Here is a 22,741-nt window from a genome sequence, read left to right on the forward strand (position 1 = left end):
TTGGCACCATGTAAATGAAAAAGAAAAGTTAAACATAAAAAATAGAAAGCCTCTGCTTTCTGAATGCTGGGATCAAAAATAAGCACCACCATGTCCAGATTAAAAAAGAAAGTAAAGTAAACACAAAAATAGAAAGGTAATTAGACGGTAGACAGGTATGAGGAGATGGAAGAAGGGAACAAGAGGTGGTAATAGGAAGTGATTGTGACCAAAATGCATGATATACCTGCATGAAAGTATATATGTTATAATGGGCTGGCTGAGTGGTACACAACTTTAATCCCAGCACTCAGGAGGTAGAGGCAGGTGGATCTCTGTGAATTCCAAGACAGCCAAGGGACACACACACACACACACACACACACCACACAACCTAGATCCCTCCTAATAAGGACACAAGAAGAAGAGGAGGAGGAAGAGAAGGCGGAAGTTGATTAAGGTCTGGGGATACAACTCAGCTGGTAGAGTGCTTGGCTAGCATACATGATTGCATGATGCCCTGAATTCAGTCCCCAGAGCTGCATAAAACTAGTAGAGACAGAAGATCAGAAGTTCAAGGTCATCCTTGGCTGTATAATGAGTCTGACCTCAGCCTAGGTTACAGGACATCCTGATTCAAAAACAACAAACAAACAAACAAAAATGTTCAAAGTTCAAAAATCCATATTCATCCAAGAGGCCTCCTTTGGCCTTCTTTTATGTTCTGAGTTTTGCCCTCAAACCCGAGAAGAGCTGAGCCTGGCCATGGTGGTGTTGCAAAGAGACCAGGTAAGCCGTGGATCGGGCATGCTGTGGATGATTGGCAGCTACACAAGAAGGCCGCTGAGCTGAAGGGAGAGTATGAAAAGGATGCTGTCCATGGTGAGGTAGGCTAGCCTGATGCAAGAAGGGGCAACAAACACAAGAAGGAAGAACCAGGGCATGGTGGTTCCTGTCTCTAACCCCAGCACTTGGAAGGCTGAAGCAGGAGGATTGCTGTGAGTTGGAACCCATCTTGGGCAACAGAATGAGACTCTTAAACCTCTAAAAACATGAAAATTAAAATAATAGTGGGCTGCCGAGATGACTCAGCAGGACTGGGGCCAAGCCTGGTGGCTTGAGTTTGATCCTCAAAACTCACATGGTGGGAGTAGAGGGCTGATTCAAGCAAGTGGTCCTCTGACCGCCACTACGGTTCCAGCCCCTCCCTCCCTCCCTCCTTCCCTCCTCCCTCCCTGACAGCTGTATGTAATTCTCCTCCAGATCTCAGATGATGCTAGGCAGTATACCGAGGTGAGAAGTCAGCTGATGCTTCATGTACGCAGCTATGGGGAAGTGGTCATTCATGCCTGGGTACAGCTGCTTTGGGGTCACCCACACTTCTGCAGGTAACCCGTCACCCATCCTCCTGTCAGTAAGCCCAATCAACAAATTCACAAATTCACCAAGCTAGAATTTGGTGCAATAACTGCTCTGGTTCTTCATTGGTGACCTACCTATTATTAAGAGAATAAACATCTGTTAACATCTGCCCAGGAGAAGGGAATGCAAACATTATCTGAAGAGATGCAACTCTGCCCTGAAGAAAAGGGCCACAAAGTTCATAACAGCACTTTTTTTTTCTTGATGCCAATCATGTTTGACCCAAATGCCACATAAGCCTCAAGTCCAGGCATAACTTCCAGATTCCAGGGGAGATGGGAAAAAAGGACTATGATAAGCAAGAAAACAGATAAAAATGCAGGGTGGGAGCTGGGTGGTGGTGGCACAAGCCTGTAATCCCAGCACTCTAGAGGCAGAAGCAGGTGGGTCTCTGTGAGTTCGAGGCCAGCCTGGTCTACAGAGCGAGTTCCAGGACAGCCAGGTCTACACAGAGAGACCCTGTCTCAACAAAACAAAAATGCAGGGTAGGAGGTATTCTACAGAAATCCTGCCCTTCAGTATTCTGAGGGTGCTGCCTGGATCAGGGATCAATTGTTTCAGGAGAGGGAGAGGAAGAGAGAGAGAGAGAGAGAGAGAGAGAGAGAGAGAGAGAGAGAGAGAGAGAGAGAGAGAGAGAGAGAGAAACCAGACGCTGCATTTCCTAATAGAACTTTAATAGCCCTATCTATCATGTAAGCCAGCCTGGCCTTGAACTGACTATGTAGAGGCCAAGGATGACCTTGAGTTCCTGATCCTCCTGTCTTTATCTCCTAAATGGTAGGATTACAGATCTGTGCCACACACACTCAACTTTAGGAAGTGCTCTTGACAAACAACAAGAAATCAAACCCACACTTTGCCAAGCTTCTTCCAAATCCTAGTTCACAAAGATGGATAGATGGATTCAACCACAACATGGAATGTCTTTAGAAGAACACAGAGCATGAGGAATCTATACCACAAACTGCCATGTCCCCCCCCCCAAAAAAACCCAAAAAACAAAAACAAATGAAGGAAAAGAAGGGGAGGAGGGAGGGAGGAGAGGAGGGAGAGCATGAAGGGGGAGAAAGAGGGTGGCTAGGTAGCTCCTGAGGTAAAGGTGCTTGCTGCCAAGTTTGATGACCCGAGTTCAATCTCTAGAGCCCACATGGGGAAGGAGAGAACAGACTCCCACAGGTTGTCCTCTGACATGTCCCCTACACATGTCCTGTGGTGTACACCCGCACAGCCACAGATAAATAAATGTAATAATATTTTTTAAAGGAAAAAGAGAGACTGTCTGAGCGTAAAGGAGGCTTTGGAGAGCCATCGGCTAAATGCCCGTGCGTAATTTACATACAGATTTGCAACCCGCTCACAGTAAAAAGGCAATTTACGAGACCAGTGTGGGGGGAATGAACAGTAAGTAAATATTAGATGGCATTAACTTACTCTCTTTGGTTTGTTTGTTCGGGCTTCATCGTGGTAGCGTGGCTAGCGTGGCTGGCGTAAATAAAAGAGTACTTCTTACTCGGAGACACACTAAAATTCGTGAGGACAAAATGAGTTGCTGGTGTCTGAGGCTGGCTTTAAAATAAGGCAGCAAAGTACAGAAGGGGGACATGGCAGTGTCTGACTAAAAAAAGATCCGCCATATGCTGGCAATTGTTGGAACCGAATGAAGGGTGCATGGGATTTCCTTATACGATTCTTTCCAAATTTTAAAAGTAAATGTTGGGGGGCGGGGCAGAAAAAGAGTGGCAGAGCCAGTAAATACCAAAAAGACTTCAACGAAATAAAATTCAAGAGGCTGGATGAAGTCCTGGCTCTAAAGGAAAACCTAAAAAACACAGCCTCCCCCCCACACACACACCCTTTTTTCTTTTTTTTTTTTTAATGCTGTTAAACACAGAGCCTCAAGTAGGCATGCTCAGAACCCCTGAGCTACTAAGCCCTAAAAAAGATATTCTTTTTTCTTTCCACTTTTATTTTATTTGCATTAGTGTTTTGCCTGTGTATATATTTGTGCATGTGTGTGTGTGTGTGTGTGTGTGTGTGTGTGTCAAATTTTAGGTGTGATGTGTATTTGCACTGTACTCATGCAAAAGAATGTGTTCTTGTAAGATCCTTAAAACTGCATGTGTGATACGTATTTGTACGTGTTCATGTTTCTGTGTGCTCAGACACACGTATGTGTGTTTGCGCATGTGGGTGCCTGGGTGCAGGAGGTCAACACAAGACATCTCCCTGAATCTCTCTCCACCTTAGTTTGTTGAGACAAGGTCTCTCACTGAACTTAGCGATCAAGAATTAGATTAGGCTGACTTGCCAGGGGGTCCCAGGAATCCTCCTGTCTCCACTTCCCCAGGTCTGGGTCTTCAGACTGCCAATGTGTGCTCCAAACAAGACTTGTATGTGGCGGGTGGGGATCAAACTCAGGTCCTCAGGCTTGGGTGGCAAACACTTTACTAGTGAACCATCTCCCCAGCCCCCTAACTTAAACAAGAAAATGACTCCATATCTACTATTTATTCTCTCTCTCTCTCTCTCTCTCTCTCTCTCTCTCTCTCTCTCTCTCTTTTCTCTTTCTCTTTCTCTCTCTCTGTCCAACCACTCCTGCTTTTTTGAGACAGAGCCTCAGTCTATACCCCAAGTATCCTTAAACTTGCAGTCTCCTTTTGGGGGGGGGGCAAAGTTTCTGTATGTAGCTCTGGCTGTCCTAGAACTCGCTCTGTAGACCAGGCTGGCCCTGAACTCACAAAGATCCATCTGCCTCCACCTCCTAAGTGCTGGGATTAAAGGCGTGCGCCACCATGTGTGTACTACCATACCTGGCTCTAAAACTTACTTTGAAATGGTAAAGAAAAAAAAAATGTAATTGGTAATCACAGCTACTCAGCAGGCAGAGGCAGGAGGATGCCAACTGTAAGGTTTGCCTGGGCTATAGAGAGAGAGTTCACACACGGACCCCATCACATCCAAACTATAAAAATGATTGGGATGTAGCTTCATGGTAGAACATTTGTTTGGCATGTGGGAGATCCTGGGTTCAATCCCCAGTGTTGGGGGTGGGGGGAAGGTACATGGTGTGTGGAGGGAAAGGAGGGAAGCTGGAGAGATGGCTCAACAGTGGAGGACACCTCCCGCTCTTCCAGAGGACGCAAGTCCAGCTCTCATTACCTGTGTCCGACAGCTCACAGCCACCTGTAGCTCCAGTCTTGAGGGCTCTGACACCCTCTTCTGGCCCCCATTGGTACTGCACCCGTATGTGCATGCGCGCACCGGCATTATGGGGGCCGAATAAGGGAAAAGAGGAAGAGGAAGGAGAGACTGGAGAAATATCTAAAAGCTGGATGGTTCAGCTAGGTGGGTAAAATTATCTATTATCTTTCATTTTTCTCCCACCCGTCTTATTCTATTAATTAATCAGTTAATTAACTTTGTGAGCAGGGGATGGAGGCACACCATGGAAGGTGTGGGTCAGGGAAGAACATGAAGGAGTTGGTTCTCTCCTTCCGCCATGTGGGTCAGAAGGACCGAGCCCAGGTTGTGAGGCTGGCAGCACCTGCACTTGCTGAGCCATCTTACTGGCCCCTAAATGGTTCTCACTATCGCACTCATCACTACCTAAACTGTGTTCTGTATCTGTTACTTTTTTATTGTACATTGTTCCCACTTCACCAGAAAGCTATTTAATCTAATAATGCTAGGAAGGAGTTCATCATCTTTTCTATTGCATTCCTAGGATCTACCATAGTATTCAGTACGTGCAAGATGGTAGTGTACTGGCTGGTTCTGTGTGTCAACTTGATACAAGCTACAGTCATCAGAGGAAGGAGCCTCCGTGGAGGAAACGCCTCGATGAGATCCAGTTGTAAGGCATTTTTCTCAATTAGTGATCAATGGAGGAGTGTCCAGCCCGTGGTAGGTGGTGCCATCCCTGGGTGCTGGTCCTGGGTTCTATAAGAAAGCAGGCTGAGCAAGCCATGGGAAGCAAGTCAATAAGCAATACCCCTCAATGACCTCTGCATCAGCTTTTGTCTCCAGGATCTTACCCTGCTTTAGTTCCTGTCCTGACTTACTTCAGTGATGAACTGAAATGTGGAAATGTAAGTCAAATAAATCCTTTCCTCCCCAACTTGTGTTTTGGTCATGTGGTGTTTTGTCCCAGAATAGAAACCCTAACTAAGACAAGTATATGGAACTTCTGGAGAATTTCATTAACTGGTCTAGTCTCCCTGCTACCCTGGAGTGATGGAGATTGAACCTAAGGGCCTCCAGAATGCTAGGCAAGTGCCCTACCACTGAGCCACACCCCCAGCCTCTCTCGGAGAGAATCTAGGCAGGGATTCTACCACTGAGTGACACCTCATCCCCTCACTGGAGATTCTAGGCAGGTGCTCTACCATTTAGCTATGACTCCAGCTCCTTAGTTGTAAGTTCTAGATAGGAGCTCTATCACTAAGCCCCACCCCCACCTCTCACTAGGGGATTCTAGGATGGGCTCTACTACTAAATCATATCCCCTAATCCTTCATCTGGGCATTCTAGACAAGAAGCATTCTACAGCTGAGCTATATCCATAACCTTTAAATATATGTGTGTGTGTGTGTGTGTGTGTGTGTGTGTGTGTGTGTGTGTGTGTACAGGGGCTGGAGAGATGGCTCAGAGGCTAAGAGCACTGGCTGCTATTCCAAAGGACCTGGGTTCAATTCCCAGCACCCACATGGCAGCTCACAACTGGCTATAACTCTGATTCCAGGGGATCTGGTGCCCTCACATAGACCTACATGTAGGCAAAACACCAGTGCACACAAAATTAAAAAATAATAATAAAGCATGTAGTTTATTAATTACTTGTGATGTGTGTGTGTGTGTTGTGTGTGTGTGTGTGAATGTATGAGCACTCGTGCATGTGGTTGCCCACCAGAAGAGGCCATCAGACCCCCTGGAGTTGGAGTTACAGGCTATGGTGAACCATCAGACACCAGTGCTTAGAATCAAACTCTGGTCCTCTGGCAGAGCAACCAGATGTTGCTCTTAACCATTGAGCCATCTCTCCTACCACCCCCCACCACCACACACCACCCCACACACACCACACACGCCTCAATCCACTTCTACTTTTTGGTTTGTTTTGAAGCATAGTCTTGCTAAATTGACAAAGCCTTCTTTAAACTTACTCTGTAGCCTGGCCAGTCCTTGAACTGGCCTGAGCCTCCCCAGTAGCTGAAAAGACAAGCCTGCAAGATCAGACTAACCGTTTGGCAGTGTCTCTGAAAATGGCTTTCTCTCTCTCTCTCTCTCTCTCTCTCTCTCCTCCCTCCCTCTCTCTCTCTCTCCATTTCTAAACCTGCAGTGCATGTCTCTCATTATCTCTTCCTGTCCCCTCAAGTTCATCTGCCCACAAATCCCAGCTCACAGAAGAATCGCATCCCAAGCTGAACACAATCACCATGACTTTAGATCAGAGATTCAGGACCATGGACAACCTCAGTAGCAGCCGCTGCTGGTCTGATGGTCTCCCGGGGCCTCAGCATGTGCGGTGCATTGCATTTCATTTCGAGGCACCTGGCTTTCTTTGACCCTCTCCCTCTGCACATCCACTTCCTCTGGAAGGCATCCCTGCTGCTCCCCCAGCACGTTGTGCCAGGCCAATGCATATTCTCTTTTCTGGGAATACCAGCTTTGTCATTCATACACTCATCCACTCTCCAAATGTGTGTCCTCCCTAGCAGAAACTCATATGGGTTCTTCAGACACAAGTGAGAATACATTAGGAAGGTTCCCTGGTGGGCGAGGGAAGTAGTTAAACTGCTTGCTATGCAAATGTGAGGACCGGGGTTTAGAAGCTCAGAACCTAAGAAAATGCCTGGTGGATGTGGTGGTCTGCCTGTAACTCCAGCCCAGAAGTGGAAACAGAGGATCCCAGAACAAGCTTTCCAGTGACATTAGCCATATCAGTGAGCTCTGAGTTTGATTGAGAGACCCTGCTTCAATGAAAATGAAAGAAAAGTGATCAGGATCAGGAATTATTCCCTACCTCAGCTTGGGCCTCAACATACATACGCACACATGAACATTCACCTCAACCACATACACACCACAGAGAGAGGGGGGAGGGGGAGGAGGAAAAGGGGAGGATAGAAGAAAAGGTGTATGCCCTTTAGAGTTTATTCAGAAAGAAGCAGGTAGAAAACTAATAAAATGAACCAGGCAGTGGTGGCACACACCTTTAATCCTAACACTTGGGAGGCAGAGGCAGGTGGATCTCTCTCTGTGAGTTCTAGGTTGGCCTGGTCTACAAAGGTTGTTCCAAGGACACTCGGGGCTACACAGGAAACCCTTCCTTAAAAAATATTAATAATAATAACAATGAGACTAATGATAAGGGATATAAAAACATGTATGAGAGTGTGGGTGTTGGCAGCCTGCTGGACTAGCATGAACAAAGCTCTGGGTTTGATTCCTGGCAGCATTGGCACAGGAGACACAGTGGTCCACACCTGTGATCCCAGCACTAATGATGTTAAGGCACACAGGTCAGGAGTTCACTATCATCTTTGCTTACATAGTGAGTTCTGGGCCAGCCTGGGCTAGAGACCTTGGGGAGATTGGAGATATGGCTCAGTGGCTAAGAGGACCTGAGTTCAAATCCCCAGAATGCACATAGAAAGTCAACCCTTGCTGCTGTGCCTGTAACCCCAGCACCAAGGTGTGGGATACACATCCATCCTGAGGGTCCACTGGCCATCCAGCGACACCCAAAAGACAAATTTCTAGGTCAGTCACAGACCCTGCCTCAAGATAATAACCCAGAGCTGGGCGTGGGGATGCACGACTTTAATCTCAGCACTCAGGAAGCAGAAGCAGACAGATCTCTTGAGTTTGAGGCCAACCTGGGCTACACAGTGAGTTCTGGAACAGCTAAGGTTACATTGAGAACCCTGTCCAAAAAAAAATAAAAAATGAAATAAAACTTTTTTTTTTTTTTTTTAAGACAAAAGCACAGGATGCAATCAATGAAAGCCACTCCACATCCTACTTTGGCTTCTGCACATGTGTACCCACAGTCACATGAGACACACACACACACACACACACACACACACACACACACACAGGAAGACAGGAAGTGGTGGGAAGACATCAGAAATTGTTTCTAGTGCAGGTGATTCCCTCGGCCTGGTTGTTACTCCCCTGCCTGACTTCTTCATTTTTCTTTGCCTACATTTGTTCATGTAGTGTGTTGTGTGTGCATGCAGAGGTCAGAGGACAGCATGCAGATCGATAGGTTCTTTCATCCCATGTGGGACCTGAGAAAAGAACTCAGCCTATCAGTCTTGATGGCAAGCACTTTTATCTTGCAGACCTCATTTTGCTTTACTTTTTTCTTTTCTTTTCTTTCTTTGGACAGGGTTTCCCCATGTATCCCAGGCCTGCCTTAAACTCACTGTGTAGCCCAGGCTGGTCTCAAACTCAAAACAATCCTCCTGCTTCCTAATCGCTGGGATTACAGGCCACAAACCCAGCCAGAAGAGGAAATTTTGAAGAGGCCCTGAGGGTCAGGAAGCGAGATCCCTGCAGGGAGGAATAATGAAGTGCAGAGGTCCTGTAGTGAGGCTGAGATCTGGGTTCTCAAGCAATTGAATGAAGCTGGGACAGCCTAAAGCTATGGCAATTTGGAGAGTGTTAGTGGGTCAGAGATGAGGTCACAGACCTGAACACCAGCTAGATTCCAACAGACCTTAAAGGCTAGAGTGAGCAACCTGAGTGTCTTCTGACACATTGGAAACGCACCGGAGGATCCGGGAAGATGTGTGACAAGCTGTGAATGACATGGAGATGAGGCTGTCTTGCGACTGTGTCTGGGCATTCACCTAAGATTTAGCCACGTGGGGCCTGCTACATTGGATAGCTGATGAATGAATCTTAAAGCGGATGTGGGGGGGCTGGGGATGTTGCTTGGTTGGTAGAGTGTCTGCCTAGTGGGCATGAACCTAGATGCAGTCCTCAGCAGTGCATACACCAGCTGTGATGCCATGGGCTACAGTCCCAGTGCTGGGGGAAACGGGATGGGAAGAGGCAGGAAGATCAGAACATGAAGGTCATTCTCAGCTACACTGCAAGTTCAAGGCCGTTCTAGGGTATGTATGTGTGTATGTTTGTTTGTTTTAATTAAATGTACAGACTGAGCTTGAGAACTGGAGTGAGCATGGGGTGCATCTATGTCTGTTGTGACCTACAAGAAGAAAAGCTATGCAAGCTGGGCCGTGGTGGCACATGTCTATAAAATCCTAGCTGTGGGGAGGCACAGGCAGGCAGATTTCTGAGTTCAGCTTGGTCTACAGAGTGAGTTCCATGACAGCCAGGGCTACACAGAGAAGCCCTGTCTCAAAAAAAGGAAAGGAAAAAAAAAAAAAGGAAAATCTATGCCACCATGGCTTCCTCCCAGCTCCCCTCTCCAAAAAGTCAGTCAGTCAGTCATGGGGTCTATTGATTCTCTGTCAATACCCCTCTCTCTCACAGCCATGTGACACCTCCAGCCCAGCACAGATCTCATCTGCCATTGCTTGGACCACTGCAGACACTGTCCATTTTCAGCCTTGCGATGGATAAAATTGAATGTCAACTTGACGGAATCTACAATCATCTAGGAGACAAACTTCCGGGCATATGTGTAAGAGAGTTTCTAGATGGGACTAACTGGGGTAGGACGACTCACCCTAAATAGGGGTGGTACCATCTGAGTCCAGCCTTCATGGCTGCTGGCTTCTGAATGCTGACATAATGTGACTGGCTGCCTCACGTTCCTAACACCAGGGTGGACTGCACCCTGGAACTGTGAGCCTGAGTAACCCCTTCCAACCTTATATTACTTTTGTTAGGTCTTTTGTTTCAGTGATGAAAAAGAAATAAAATTAACTAGTCAAGAGCCCTCCAGCTCCTTCCCTAAACAGGTCCTTGAGGGATATTTGACCACCAAATATGTCCCTTCCTTTCTCCTGCTCTAAACTCCGACACCACTTTCTCCAGGTTTAAGTGCCCATGTATCAATGTGCCAATGTATCAATGTGCTGATGTATCAATGTGCCCATGTATCAGTCATAAGCTCGGAAGTGACTCCTGTCTCTGGGAACAAGGAGTTAGACCGGATCATTCTAGTCTAAGATCTAAGGTACTGATATTATGCATGGAGTTCTCTTTGGTTTGGTTTTGAGATAAGGGCTCACGCAGCCTAGGCTGGTCTTGAACTAACTGTGTAGCCTAGGATGACTTGGAACATCTGATCCTCCTGCCTCCACCACCTCCTGAGTACTGGGATAACATGTGTGTACCACCACACCCAGTGTGTATGTTGGGAGTGAGACAAGTTCTCACTATGTAGCCTTGGCTGGCTGAAGTGTTCTAAGTAGATGAGTCTGGCCTCAAACTCACAGAGATCTGCCTGCCTTTCCTCCTGAGTGCTGAGATTAAAGCTAGTGTTATCATCATTCCTTTAAAACATGGTCTTGCTGTGTAGCCCAGACTGGTCTCAAACTCTCAATCTTCCTGCTTTGGCCTCCCGAGAGCTGAGCTTGCAGGCATGTGTCTGGTAGAGTTTTAGAAACTGTAGTTTTGGTGTGGGGGTACAGTGCTGTGGTGAACGTGCCTGGTCTGGAGTTCTGGTCTCATTGCTGAACAACTTCACCTCCTAACACTTCTGCTTTCACAAGGGTAAATGAAGTTACTGGGATTAGCGAGAAGGCTCCGTGAGTAAAGGCACCCATTGAGCAAGCTGGCTTTCCATTCCTAAAACCCACATAAAGGTGGAAGGAAAGAATTGACTTCACAGGGTTTTCCTCTGACCGCAACATGTATGCCTTTGCACTCACAACCCCAGAGACATCATGTGTGCATACACACACACACAGAGTAGTAATGACGATAATGGTAATAATAAAATTTTAAATGGAAATGTTAACCGTCAAGGAAATGAAATTCACATAAAGCAGAATGGCTCAGGCCCAAATACACCACAGGTCATACTACTACCACCAGTACATTTATTTATTCATCCATCGATTTCCGATTTATTCTGTTTCAATTTTTTTGAGACAGGGATTCATGTAGCCCAAGGTGGCCTTGAACTCATTTTGTAGATATAAATGGCCTTAAACTTGTGACGCTCCTGCCTCCACCTCCCTGGGGCTGGGATTACAGGTCTGCACCACCTCTTTGTTCATGGGATGCTGAGGACTGAACGAGGACTTTGTGTATGCTACACAAACAGTCTACCAATGAGCTGCGACTACAGCCTTTGTTCACTCATCTACCTGCTTTACTACATACAGTTGAACACTTATTGTTACATGTTATGCCCATGACTGGGATTGGGTTTCAGACACTGCAATTCTTCTTCTTCTGTCTATTGTTTGTTTGTCTTTCAAGACAGGGTTTCTTTGTGTAGTCTTGGCTTTCCTAGAACTAGCTCTGTAGACCAGGCTGATCTCCAACTCACAGAGATCCACCTGCCTCCGCCTCCCGAGTGCTGGGATTAAAGGAGTGCGCCACCACCAGCTGGCTTCTGGCTGATTTTGTATGGTTTGCAGGCTAAGGATGGGCTTTACATTTTTACATTTTTAACTTTCTGGTAGAAAAAAGAGAGAGAGAGAGGAATATTCCACAACACTTTATGATTTGAATATGAAATGTACCCCCACAGGCTCATATATGGAAAGTTTGATCCCCAGCTGGTGGTGTGATTTTGGAAGGTTCTGGAAATTGTAGGAAGTGAGACTTATCTGAAAGAAGTAGATGACTTGAGGGTATGTCCTTGGATATATTTTGTCCTGGCCTGGCCTCACTCACTGTCTCCGTTTTCTTCCAACTTTGTCCAACTCAACACTTGGTGTTTATGATGGTGGTGAGGGGTGTGTGTGTGTGTGTGTTCAGATGTACACACAGGGGATGGACAGGTAGCTCAGTTATTATGAGTGTGTACTGCTCTAGCAGAGGACCCAGATTCAGTCTCAGCACCCATATCAGGCAGCTCACAAGCTCCTGTAACTTCAGCTCCAGGGGATCTGACCCCCTCTTCTGTCCTTCACAGATGTGTGCACACTCATGTACACATACCCCCGTACAGATACACATACACACATACTTAAAAATATTTTAAAAAATTTCTTAAAGGACAGAGAAAGAACAGGGTGGGGGTGGGAGGTCCCCAATCACTCCCCACCCTATTCTTTGAGGCAGAGTCTCTCACTGAACTAAGCTCATTATTCAACTAAGTCGATGAGGTTGAGGGACCACATGTCTCCACCTCCCCAGTGATACGGTTCCAGGCATGCACTGCCATACGTACTGGTTCTTTGTTTTTGTTTTTAATATGGTGTTATGGATCCCAATTCAGGCCCTCAGTCTTACAAGGTACCACTTCCCCAGCTGAGCTGGGCCCCCAGCACAAACCACATGCTTTTCCTTCCATGCCCCTTCTGCCTCACCACAGGCCCACAGCAGTGGAGCCGGACAACCCACAAAGTGAAGTCCTATTATTTCCTTCCTGGAAACTGTTCTCTCATCCCTCAGAGTGAGCTCCTCCAGGCAGTGAGGGGTTTGAACCCACATCTCTCTGGGTTTACAATATGTGGCTCGGCTACTACAACCCTACAAGCTTGAAAGCACATGAGCAAACACCCCGGTAGGGTAAACACATCAAAATCTACTCAATGAATTCAAGAAAAGAGAATCAGTCAAGACGTGGTGGTCTACACCTAGAATCCCAGTCCTAGGGAGGCTGAGGGAGGTGGATCGCCATGAGTTTTAGGCCAGTCGGGCCTCCATAGAAAAAGCTTCTCTAAGCCCCTCCTATGTGCATGCAGGGAAGAGAGCATTTTTAGATATATTTTTTTTTAAATGTAAGTATGTGTCTTCTGGCCCGTGCAAGCCAGAAGAGGGCGTTAGATCCTACAGAGCTGGAATTGGTGGGGAGGGGGCACGGGGGCTTGTGAGCCACTCGATGTGGGTGTTGAGAACCAAACTCAGATCTTCTGGGAGAAGAATGAAGAGCTCTTAACTTTGCAGCCCTCTCTCTAGCCCGGGAGGAAGGGAGTTTTAATGAAGAATTATCTAGATCGGGCCGGCCTAAGGAAACATCTGGGGGGTAGGAAGAATGGTTGGAATATTAAGTGAGGTGGGAAGGGCCATCCTGCATGTAGGCGGTACCGTTTCATGGGCCGGGCCCCGAGCCGTATGACAGCAGAAGACACTGGCTAAGAAAGCAAGCAGGCAGCATGGGTACGTTCATTTTTCTCTGCTCTTGACTGTGGATGTGATATGACCGGCTGCTTGGGCTCCTGCCTTGCTTTTCTTGAAGTGGTGGACTGTAAGCAGGAATTGTTAAGCCAAATAAACCCTTTCTTCCTCTAAGTTATTTTTGGTCTGTGTGTTTAATCACGGCAGAAGAGATCAAACTAGAACACACCAACACACACACACACACACACACACACACACACACACACACACACACACACGGCTCTGACTTCCAGCCCCAAAGGAATCATTAATCTGTGGTTTGACCTTGGGCAGACAGTTACTGGTTCAGTGCTTGGAGGGTGGATTTTAGAATCAGAATTCTCTTGGTTCAAAGCCTAGCTCTGCCATTGACTGGTTGATTCGACCGGTTCCATTCCTGTGATCTGCAAACAGTGGGACTTGATACACAACGTACTGGGCAGATTGAATAAAAGTCCCCATGGGATCCACTCTTGCCCCACTTTCTCTCTCTAGGCTACTATTTTTCCATCTCAGAAATGATGCGCCCTTTCTGCTCTGACACTCTGGGATCGTGATATCCAACATGTCTTATTTTAGCTCGGTGTCTGGCTCCAATGCCGTGATTGGAGTCTGCACGGAGGCTGCACCCTGCTTTCCCTGGAAAAGGTCTCCTCAGGTTAGGGTGAAGGCTTGGGGGAAGGTCTGGCCTCCAGAGAGCTGGGAGAGGAGCAGGGATATCTTTCTGTAACACAGTGAACTGTAAAGATGGACCCACTCATAGGCTGTGGGGAGCAGAGTGAAGGAGAAACACCATAGGTTGTGTGTATGTGTATGTGTATATAGAAAATATCAGCTCAAGGGGCTATGGAGATGGCTCAGTGGAGAAGAGTGCCTGGTGTTCAAGCATGTGGACCTGAGTTCGAATCTCTAGCACCCATGTACAAAGCAGGACGTGGCTACCCATGTCTGTAACCCTAGCATTGAGGAGTGGGGGCAGAGACAAGCAGATCCTCTGACCACACTGAAACCAGTCTAACCGAAATGGTGAGCTTCCCAGGTAGGAATATAGCCTTTATCAAGGCAAAAAGACAGAGACTGACTGAAGGACGACACCCAGCATCCTGCTCTGGCCTCTTCATGTACACGCACAGGTGCATGGATGCACATGCATAACACACACACACACACACACACACACACACACACACACACTAAAATACCAGTCAAATGGAAGAATCTGGTTTGAGTTAAATTAAGAAATGGTGAATTAATTTGGATTAGGTTGGAGAAATAAGTCAGAATGAATTGGGGTTAGTTGGACTGGACTGATGGGATGAAGTATATTGGAGCTACAGTAAGCTGATCTGGATTGAACTGGATTGGACAGAGCTAGAAAGCTAAGACTCCCCAAAGAATGCCACTTGGATCTCTGGACACTGGCATCATCCGGAAGCAGTATGCACCGGTGACTTGGGTGTATGGATCTTAGAACCCTTACTTCATCAGGTGACTGCTAACAACGCCCCATGGAGTTTTTAGAGGAGGGAGTGTGAAATCACACACGCTAAAGATAAAGAGCCTTGCACCTCAGAAGACAGAGGGAGGTGCAGATGAAACCTGCGCTCCAGCTAATGGCATGCACTGTGAAGTGCTGGTGGTGAAGGGCACCAGAAATACACCTTGAAATGCTTTTAAAAAATGAGATAGATAGGTAGGTAGGTGGGTGGATGATAGATAGATAGATAGATAGATAGATAGATAGATAGATAGATAGATACAGACAGACAGACAGACAGACAGACAGACATAGATAGATTGATAGATAGATAGATAGATAGATAGATAGATAGATAGATAGATACATAGATACTAGATACATAGATAGATACATAGATAGGCAGATAGACAGCTTAGATAAAGGGCTTGGATATAGCTCAGACGGTACAGTGCTTGCCCGGGTGCATGTGACCCTGGGTTTCATCTCCAACACCGGGCATGATGGCATGTGCCTGTACTGCTAGTGCATGGAAGATGGAGGCAGGAGGCTCAGAAGTTCAAGGTCATGCTCAGCTACACAATGAATTTAAAGTCAGCCTGAGCTATTTGAGACCCTGTTTCCCAGAATGCAGAAGGAAGAATAAAGAAAGAGAAGAGAAGGGGAGAGGAGGGGGAGCAAGGGAAGAAAAAGGAAGGGGGTGGGATGAGAGGATGAAAGACAGAGGCAGAGGTACAGAGAACGGAAAATATAAACCCAGTAACAGATCATTAATTGACTGGAATTGACGGGCCCATGTTGCTCACTGTGAAACTCTTGTCTGTTTGTTTGTGGAAAAAAATTAAAATAATAAAATGTTGCACCCAAAATAAAGAGCTCTGTAAACTGCTAATTGCTAAAATAACAGTGCTGGCTAAAAATACAACTTCTGGAGGCGAATTACGTGAGTTTGATTCCCAGTTCTGCCCCTCACTCTTTTGGCCCCGAGCAAATGGCTTCATCCCTCTGACTGGTTCCTTCCATATCTATAAAATGGGGCTATTAATAGCCCTCACCCCATGGGCTTCTATCAGCACAGAGCCTGGCACCTAATTAAGCAGGTACCTACAGTTTAGCCCACTAAACAACACAGTGCACGGGCACTATGCTATCTCGACTTCACACAGAGGTCCTACACAGCTCCTAGGGCACAGCAAATAAACCACTCAGTGGAAGAAGGTCCCTCCCTAGCTCCTGGAAGTCAAAACAATCTCTCACCCTCCTCACCCCTGCCGCAGCCCACAGTTCCTTGGACTCACCTGATAAAATGAAGAAGATGCCGGACACAAAGGCCAGAATGGTCCTCTGAGGTCGGATGTGGCCGATGTTGCTGATGACGAAAGCGGTGAACACAAGGAAGAGGCTGACCATAGGGAAGGGAGTAGCCGTGCGCACTGTCTCTGGGGGAGGTGGACAAGGAGAAGCAGGGGTGAGGGACGAGTCTCCAGGGAGGCACCTCCCCATGCCCTTCCCTTGTCTGCCCTTTGGCATCTCCCCTTTCCCACCTATTACACCCCGTTGTTAGCTGTGTCCTCAGCTCTCTCCACTCTATCCAAACCATCCCCTTGGTTCACCCCCGACTCCTCTCATACAGATCCCTCCCTGTCCCAGCCAAGATTTCTCCATTTGCCTTCTTCTCTCCCAAAACTCTTTCTTCTTTCAACCCTCTGCCCTTTGTGTGAGCCCACCCCTTTCCTACCTAATCCTGTCCTTTCTCCCCAAACCCTCTTGTTGCCTGGGCCCCTTCCTTGCTCCCCCTCACTCAGAATATTCTCCGTGTTTTCCGTCACCAAGTTGATCTCTGGTTCAAGAAAGTACTCGGAAGCCACACAGCGGCCCTTCTCCCGACCTGGTGGGGAGGAAGATAAGAAAGCATGGGTGGAGGAGAGCCTCCGGACTCAAGGGAGGCTGCCAGGGGCAGAACAGGACCCAGGATGGACATGGGAAATTTCACCCGACATTCACAATCTGCACTGCTCTAAGGGCTGGAGACAATGGGCTGAGCCAGTTGAGGCCTGGGCGTAGAGGACTGCAACCATACTGGGGAGTTTGAGGCAGGAGGATTGTAAGTGCAAGGCCAGCCGGGCCACATCATGAGACTCAATCCAGCCTGGGCAATTTAATAAAGTCCTGTCTCAAAACAGGAAGTAAAGAGAAAGCTAGGGATGCAGCTCAGTGGGAGAGCACGTGCCAAGCACGCACACAAGAGGCTTTGGGTCCCATCCCAAGCACAAAAAGTGAATGAACAAGTAGGATGGGCGAGAGCCATAGTGTTGGAAGATCCTGATTGCTCTGGAGATTGGAGGGTGGAGGAGGGCAGGGCTGGATTTTAACATCCTACAGGAGGAGAGAGCTGTGAATGAGGACTCCTGGATTCCTAAGGTCCAGGGAGCTGGGGGTTCTAAAAGTAAGTAGTCTTAATTAAGTTCAGCTAGAAGGCCTGGAGTCTTCCTCACTCCCCGTGAAACACTGGAACTGTCCAAGGAATAAGTTCTGAATCTAAACTATTGACTGGCTTTGTTTTCTGGAAGCACCTGTTTTCTATGTATTTTCTTTTCGTTTTTGAGACAGACTTGTGTATCTCAGGCTGGCTTTGAACTCTCTCCATAGCTGAGGATGACCTTGATCCTCTTGCCTCTGAGCTCCCAGATGCCATGATTATAGACATGTACCCTTGCATGTAATTTATGAAGTTCCAGGGGTCGATCTCAGGACCTCCTGTGTGCTAAACAAGCATTCGACCAATTGCGCTTCCTACAGCTCTAGCCCTAGAATTCTGACTTTTTTTTTTATTGTCACTTTAAAAATTATTAAGGGACACAGGTGTGAGCATGCCAGTGTGCAAGTGTGGAAACTGGAGAACAACATTCAGGAACAGATTCTCTCCTTCCACCCATGTGGGTCTGGGGATGAAACTCAGGTCATCAGAATGATGCTAAGCACCCTATCCACTGAAGCATCTCCTGACCCTAGTCTTATGACTTCTAACAGAGTTCTTGGGAGTGGGGGAAATATTAGAGACATGGATTTTGAGTATCTGCGCTTCAATATCTAGGGAATAAAGGGGTAGGCATGAGGATTCTGTGCTGAAATTTAACTTCTAAGAGAGAAATAGAAACAACCTGGATTATCGGAGTCTAAGACATATGACTACAGATCAAGACTTTGGGGTGAGTGAGGGCAGGTGAGGGGGGGTCACCTGCAAAGAAGCAGACTCTCCAGAGGCCAGCGTGCAGCGCCATCTTGACCTCGGTGGTCTGGTTCTGCGGCAAAACGGTGCCCTCCTCCATGTACAGCCAGTAGTCCGTGCTCACTGCGATGCCCACAAGAAGCAGGCCGCAGGCACCGAACACGCTGCTCAGCAGGGTCAGGGCGCGGCTGCTGCAGTGACTCATCCTGAGCGGCGGGGGGCGCCCTGCGGGGCCTGTGGAACCAGAAGCTACAGTAGAGCGTGCCCAGGGTCCCCAGCTCCATGCAGCCATTTGGGACATTAGCTCTGCTCAGAGACAGAACCTCCAAAACCAAACTCCCAAGTGTGATTTCTGTGCAGTGACCCACCATCCCAGCCCTGAACTCTGAACAGAGATACGAATGTTGACTCCAAACCTCCATACTGGACTTCCCTGACCCATCACCGTGCTCTGTCCTCATGGATACAGATCCTCAACTTGAGGTAAGACATGCAGCCACAGTCTTTAAGTCAGACCTGAAGATGACTCTTGACTTGAGCCATGTCTAGACCAGAAATCCAAAGTATCAGGATTCTGATTCAAATCCAAATTATCAACCCAAGACAGATTCCCCTAGATCCAACTTCCAATATTGGTTTGCAACCCCAATTTGAGAAGCCAGACCTTAGCAGAGTCTTTAACCTTTGAAGTAAGCCAGTGACTCAGAAACTGCCCTAATCAACAGCTTCAAATTTGGACCTGACACCTCAACTCTGACTCTGTGCCCTGATTAGCCCCCAGCTGTGAGCACTAGACACCACCCCCCACAAAAGACCTGCTATCACATTTTAAGCAGAACTGGAATACTAGATTTAGACACTGAATTATGGACAACTTGATTTATTCGGAAATTCTATCCCATGCTACCCAGCTTTAACTCTGTGCTATGACCTGTATATTGAAATGTTTCCTGTAGAACCTGTCTCTAAAGCACATCCGATATTCCCCAAAGTAGGTCACCACACAAGGCTGCCTAACCCCATACCCTGGACTCCCACCCTTGACTTTAGGCCTATGTAAGACTTGGAGCACAGTCCTCCTCCTGAGTTGACACTCTTAGATGCTTATGTTGACACTCTTAGACACTTATCTTCACCCTGACACTCAGCTGTAATTTTTTAAAATCACCCCTGTGTGTCTGTGTGTCTGCGTGTCTGTGTGTGTGTGTGTGTGTTCACGTGTATGAGTGCGAGGAGACGTCTGTGGCGATCAGAGGACAACCTCAGGTGTCTGTCACTTTCCACCATATTTGAAATAGCACCTCTGTCTGCACCTGCATGTCAAGCTAGCTGCCATACAAATTTGAGCCGAGATTCTTCTGTCTCCATCTCCTATCACATCATAGAAATGCTTTCATTACAGATACATGCTACCACGATCAGCCTTATGTGGGTTCTGGGACTCTGAACTCGGGTCCTCACACTTCCGTGGCTAATGCTCTACCCTCTGAGCCATCTTCCTAGGTTGGGGTCAAATCAGTTGTACAATCTCAGATCCAAACCTTAATCCTACCCTTCCAGATTCAGGCATGCCCCTGAACCTGAGGTGCTGGAATTTGTTCCAGGACATTAGAGCCCAGAGATCTGAAGCTATGACCTGGATTGGAGATTCTAGACTACCAAGAGCTGGAGTTGGGCCCCTCGAACCCAGCATTCTCAACCAGAGAACTCCAGTAAAACCAAGGTCCTTCCTGCATCCTGCGAACAAGAAACCAGCACTCTGAACTGACTATTCTATCAGAAATTCCAGTACACCCCATCCCATTCCCCAAATTCTGCCAAACTCTGGACCCTGATTTCCCATGCTAGAACTTTCCAGTCAAGTTCTACTCCAAGCAAGAAATATCTAGTCAGTTTATATCTGAGACCCCCCCAAATTCCAATTAGGAGCTTGGAAGGGCTAACTAGGGAGGGTCCTGAAGGCTCCCAAAATCTTTTTGATGTATGTATTGTGTGTGTGTGTGTGTGTGTGTGTGTGTGTGTGTGTGTGTGTGTTACCTCCATGGCACTCATGTGGAGGTCAGAAGACAACTTTCGAGAGTTGGTTCTTTCTTCTCCCTATATGAGTCTGAGAGGTCTAGCTGAGGTCATCAGCTAGACTGGCCAGACACTCAGAAGCAATCACCTTTACCCCCTGAGCCATCTCAACAGCCCCCAAATTCTTTATCTACACTTACACCCCCACTCGCAGCACAAGAAATCCCTCCTTGTCACAAAATGCCATGCAGGACTCATCTTGGTGTCCCCAGTTTACCTCAGCCAGAGTCTTCTATGACCAGAGGCACTCATTCCCCTTTTTAAAAAAAATCTGTGTAGGTGTGTGTGTGTGTGTGTGTGTGTGTGTGTGTGTGTGTGTACACGTGCGTGCGCAGGTATGTTCAGGAAAATGCAGGTGCCTGAGAAGGCCAAAGTTGAGAGATCCCAGTGGAAGAGAGGCCAGAGGTGATGGATATTCTGGAACTGGAGTAACAGACAATTGTGAATCACCTAACATGGGTGCCGAGAACCAAACTCCAGTCTCCTGGAAGAGCAGCAAGTGTTCTTAACCACTGAACCGCCATCTTTCCAGCTCCTACCCATCATCTTTTTTCATTATCAAGTTTGAGGCACCTCCCCCAAACATTTCCCCAACAGAGCAATAAAGACGACATGAGACTCCACTTTCCACGTTTCCTCACAGTTCTGTGAGCACTAGGAATCTACCTTCATCCCAATGAGACCCTAGGGTCAGAGTCACCCGCCCCCCACATCCCCGCACTTCAAGCCTCCAGAACTCCTCGCTTCCAACCTCAGCCTCTTGGAAGACCCAAAGATCTAGATTCTGTCAGAGCTCTGGCTAGCTTTTCCTCCCTTCCCCCTTCACGTAGCTCTGAAGCTTGACCGCCAGCTGCCTGCTCCGCTTCCAGTCTTCGACTCATACAAGCATTATCCACCCCGTCACCCAGTCACTGGACTGTCTCGGTCCAGGTAGCTGACCTCAGCCTCCCGGTCTGCTCCTCCGACTGGACTCACGGTGGGAGAGCTGGACCTTTCCGATTCCCCTCACTTCTCACATTAACCCCACTCCTCCTCCCGTCCAGTTCATCCTCTTTCTACCTGACCCACTCCGAGCTCTGGATCTGCAGCCATTCCTCCTCTGGGACACCCCCACCTCCACCACTACCAGGCCTGGAATCTCCTTCTGGGTCTGTTACCCCAGCGTTTCCGCGATCTGGATATTTGAATGGCTGAAGTTTCATTCCTCAAAACCCAAGTCAAAACTCCATCTCCCAGACCGTAACTCTCCGCTTTTCTAGGGACCCTTTCCCAGACTCCCGGCCTGGGCCCTCCGCCTTTATCGATTACCGCCTTCCCCAAAGACCCTGCCTAGACCCTGCCCAGTGGCGATGATCCCAGAACTCAAACACCACGAGTTTGTTTTCTAACTCCCGCACGGACCCTCAGACCCCGGTCCTCCGGGATCCACCAGGCCCAAATGTCCCTCAATCCACCCAAACCTTCCCAAATCCGACACCGGAACCCCCAGGATACCATTCCTGGAGCCCTTCTAACCTCCCGGAGCCCCAACTCCGGCAGAGAGTGGTCTAGCGCGGAGCCCCCAGCCTGGCCGGACCCTCCCCTCGCGCTTACCTCTCTCAGGGCTTGGCGGACGCTCCGGGCCGCGGGCCCCGCAGCCGCATGACCGGCCCCGCGGTTTCCCCCGGCCGCCGCCGCCACCGCCACCGGGGTCTCCGGTGCCCGCGCCCCCCGCCCCGCCCCCGAGCCCGGCGTCCCGGCCCCTCCCGGCCTCCCACCCCCACCCCCGCGCCCGCGGCCTCACTCGGCGGACGCAGCCGGGAGCAGGGACCGGCGGCCGCTCATTGGCTACTGCGGAGGAGGGGAGGGGCGGGGAGGTAGGGGGAAGGATGCAGAGAGGGAATGAGATGAGCCTTCAGGATGGGGGGGAGGCAGGGAGGGAGAGAGAATAGAAACAGAGGCAGAGAGCCCGAGAGAGCGAGAGAAAGAAAGAGAGAGAGAGGAAGAGGGAGAGGGAGAGGGAGAGAGAGAGAGAGAGAGAGAGAGAGAGAGAGAGAGAGAGAGAGAGAGAGAGAGAGAGAGAGAGAGAGAGGAGATTGATTCTGGAACTCACGAGTCCTGAGACTGGAGGAGACAGACAGAAAAGGAGAGACAGAGATGGAGTAGTTTCAGGTGTCCCCACCCCCACCACTACAGAGGCTCAGAGATGCTGAGGCCCTGGAAGTGGAGAGGTCAGAAAGCCCCAGAAACCAGGCAAGGAAAGCTCAGAGGCCTTGGGCCAAGGGAAACTGAAATCCAGGGATCTTGAGCTTGGAGAT

General features: G+C 48.3%; 1 protein-coding gene across 1 annotated transcript in view; it reads right to left on the reverse strand.

The window, feature by feature from the left end:
• Window positions 1-22,419, reverse strand: part of Cacng7 (calcium voltage-gated channel auxiliary subunit gamma 7) — a 31,171-nt gene extending 8,752 nt beyond the window's left edge. The window contains exons 1-4 of the mRNA XM_028862129.1: window positions 22,038-22,419; window positions 18,378-18,602; window positions 16,941-17,027; window positions 16,438-16,578 (exon numbers count right to left, since the gene is read on the reverse strand). Coding sequence (XP_028717962.1) covers window positions 16,438-16,578; window positions 16,941-17,027; window positions 18,378-18,573 — 424 coding nt within the window. The 5' untranslated portion in view covers window positions 18,574-18,602; window positions 22,038-22,419. The remainder of the gene's footprint in view (window positions 1-16,437; window positions 16,579-16,940; window positions 17,028-18,377; window positions 18,603-22,037) is intronic.
• Window positions 22,420-22,741: the final 322 nt, after the last annotated feature.

The sequence above is a fragment of the Peromyscus leucopus genome, chromosome 1 (assembly GCF_004664715.2).
Source record: "Peromyscus leucopus breed LL Stock chromosome 1, UCI_PerLeu_2.1, whole genome shotgun sequence".
In the NCBI taxonomy this organism is placed as follows: Eukaryota; Metazoa; Chordata; class Mammalia; order Rodentia; family Cricetidae; genus Peromyscus; species Peromyscus leucopus.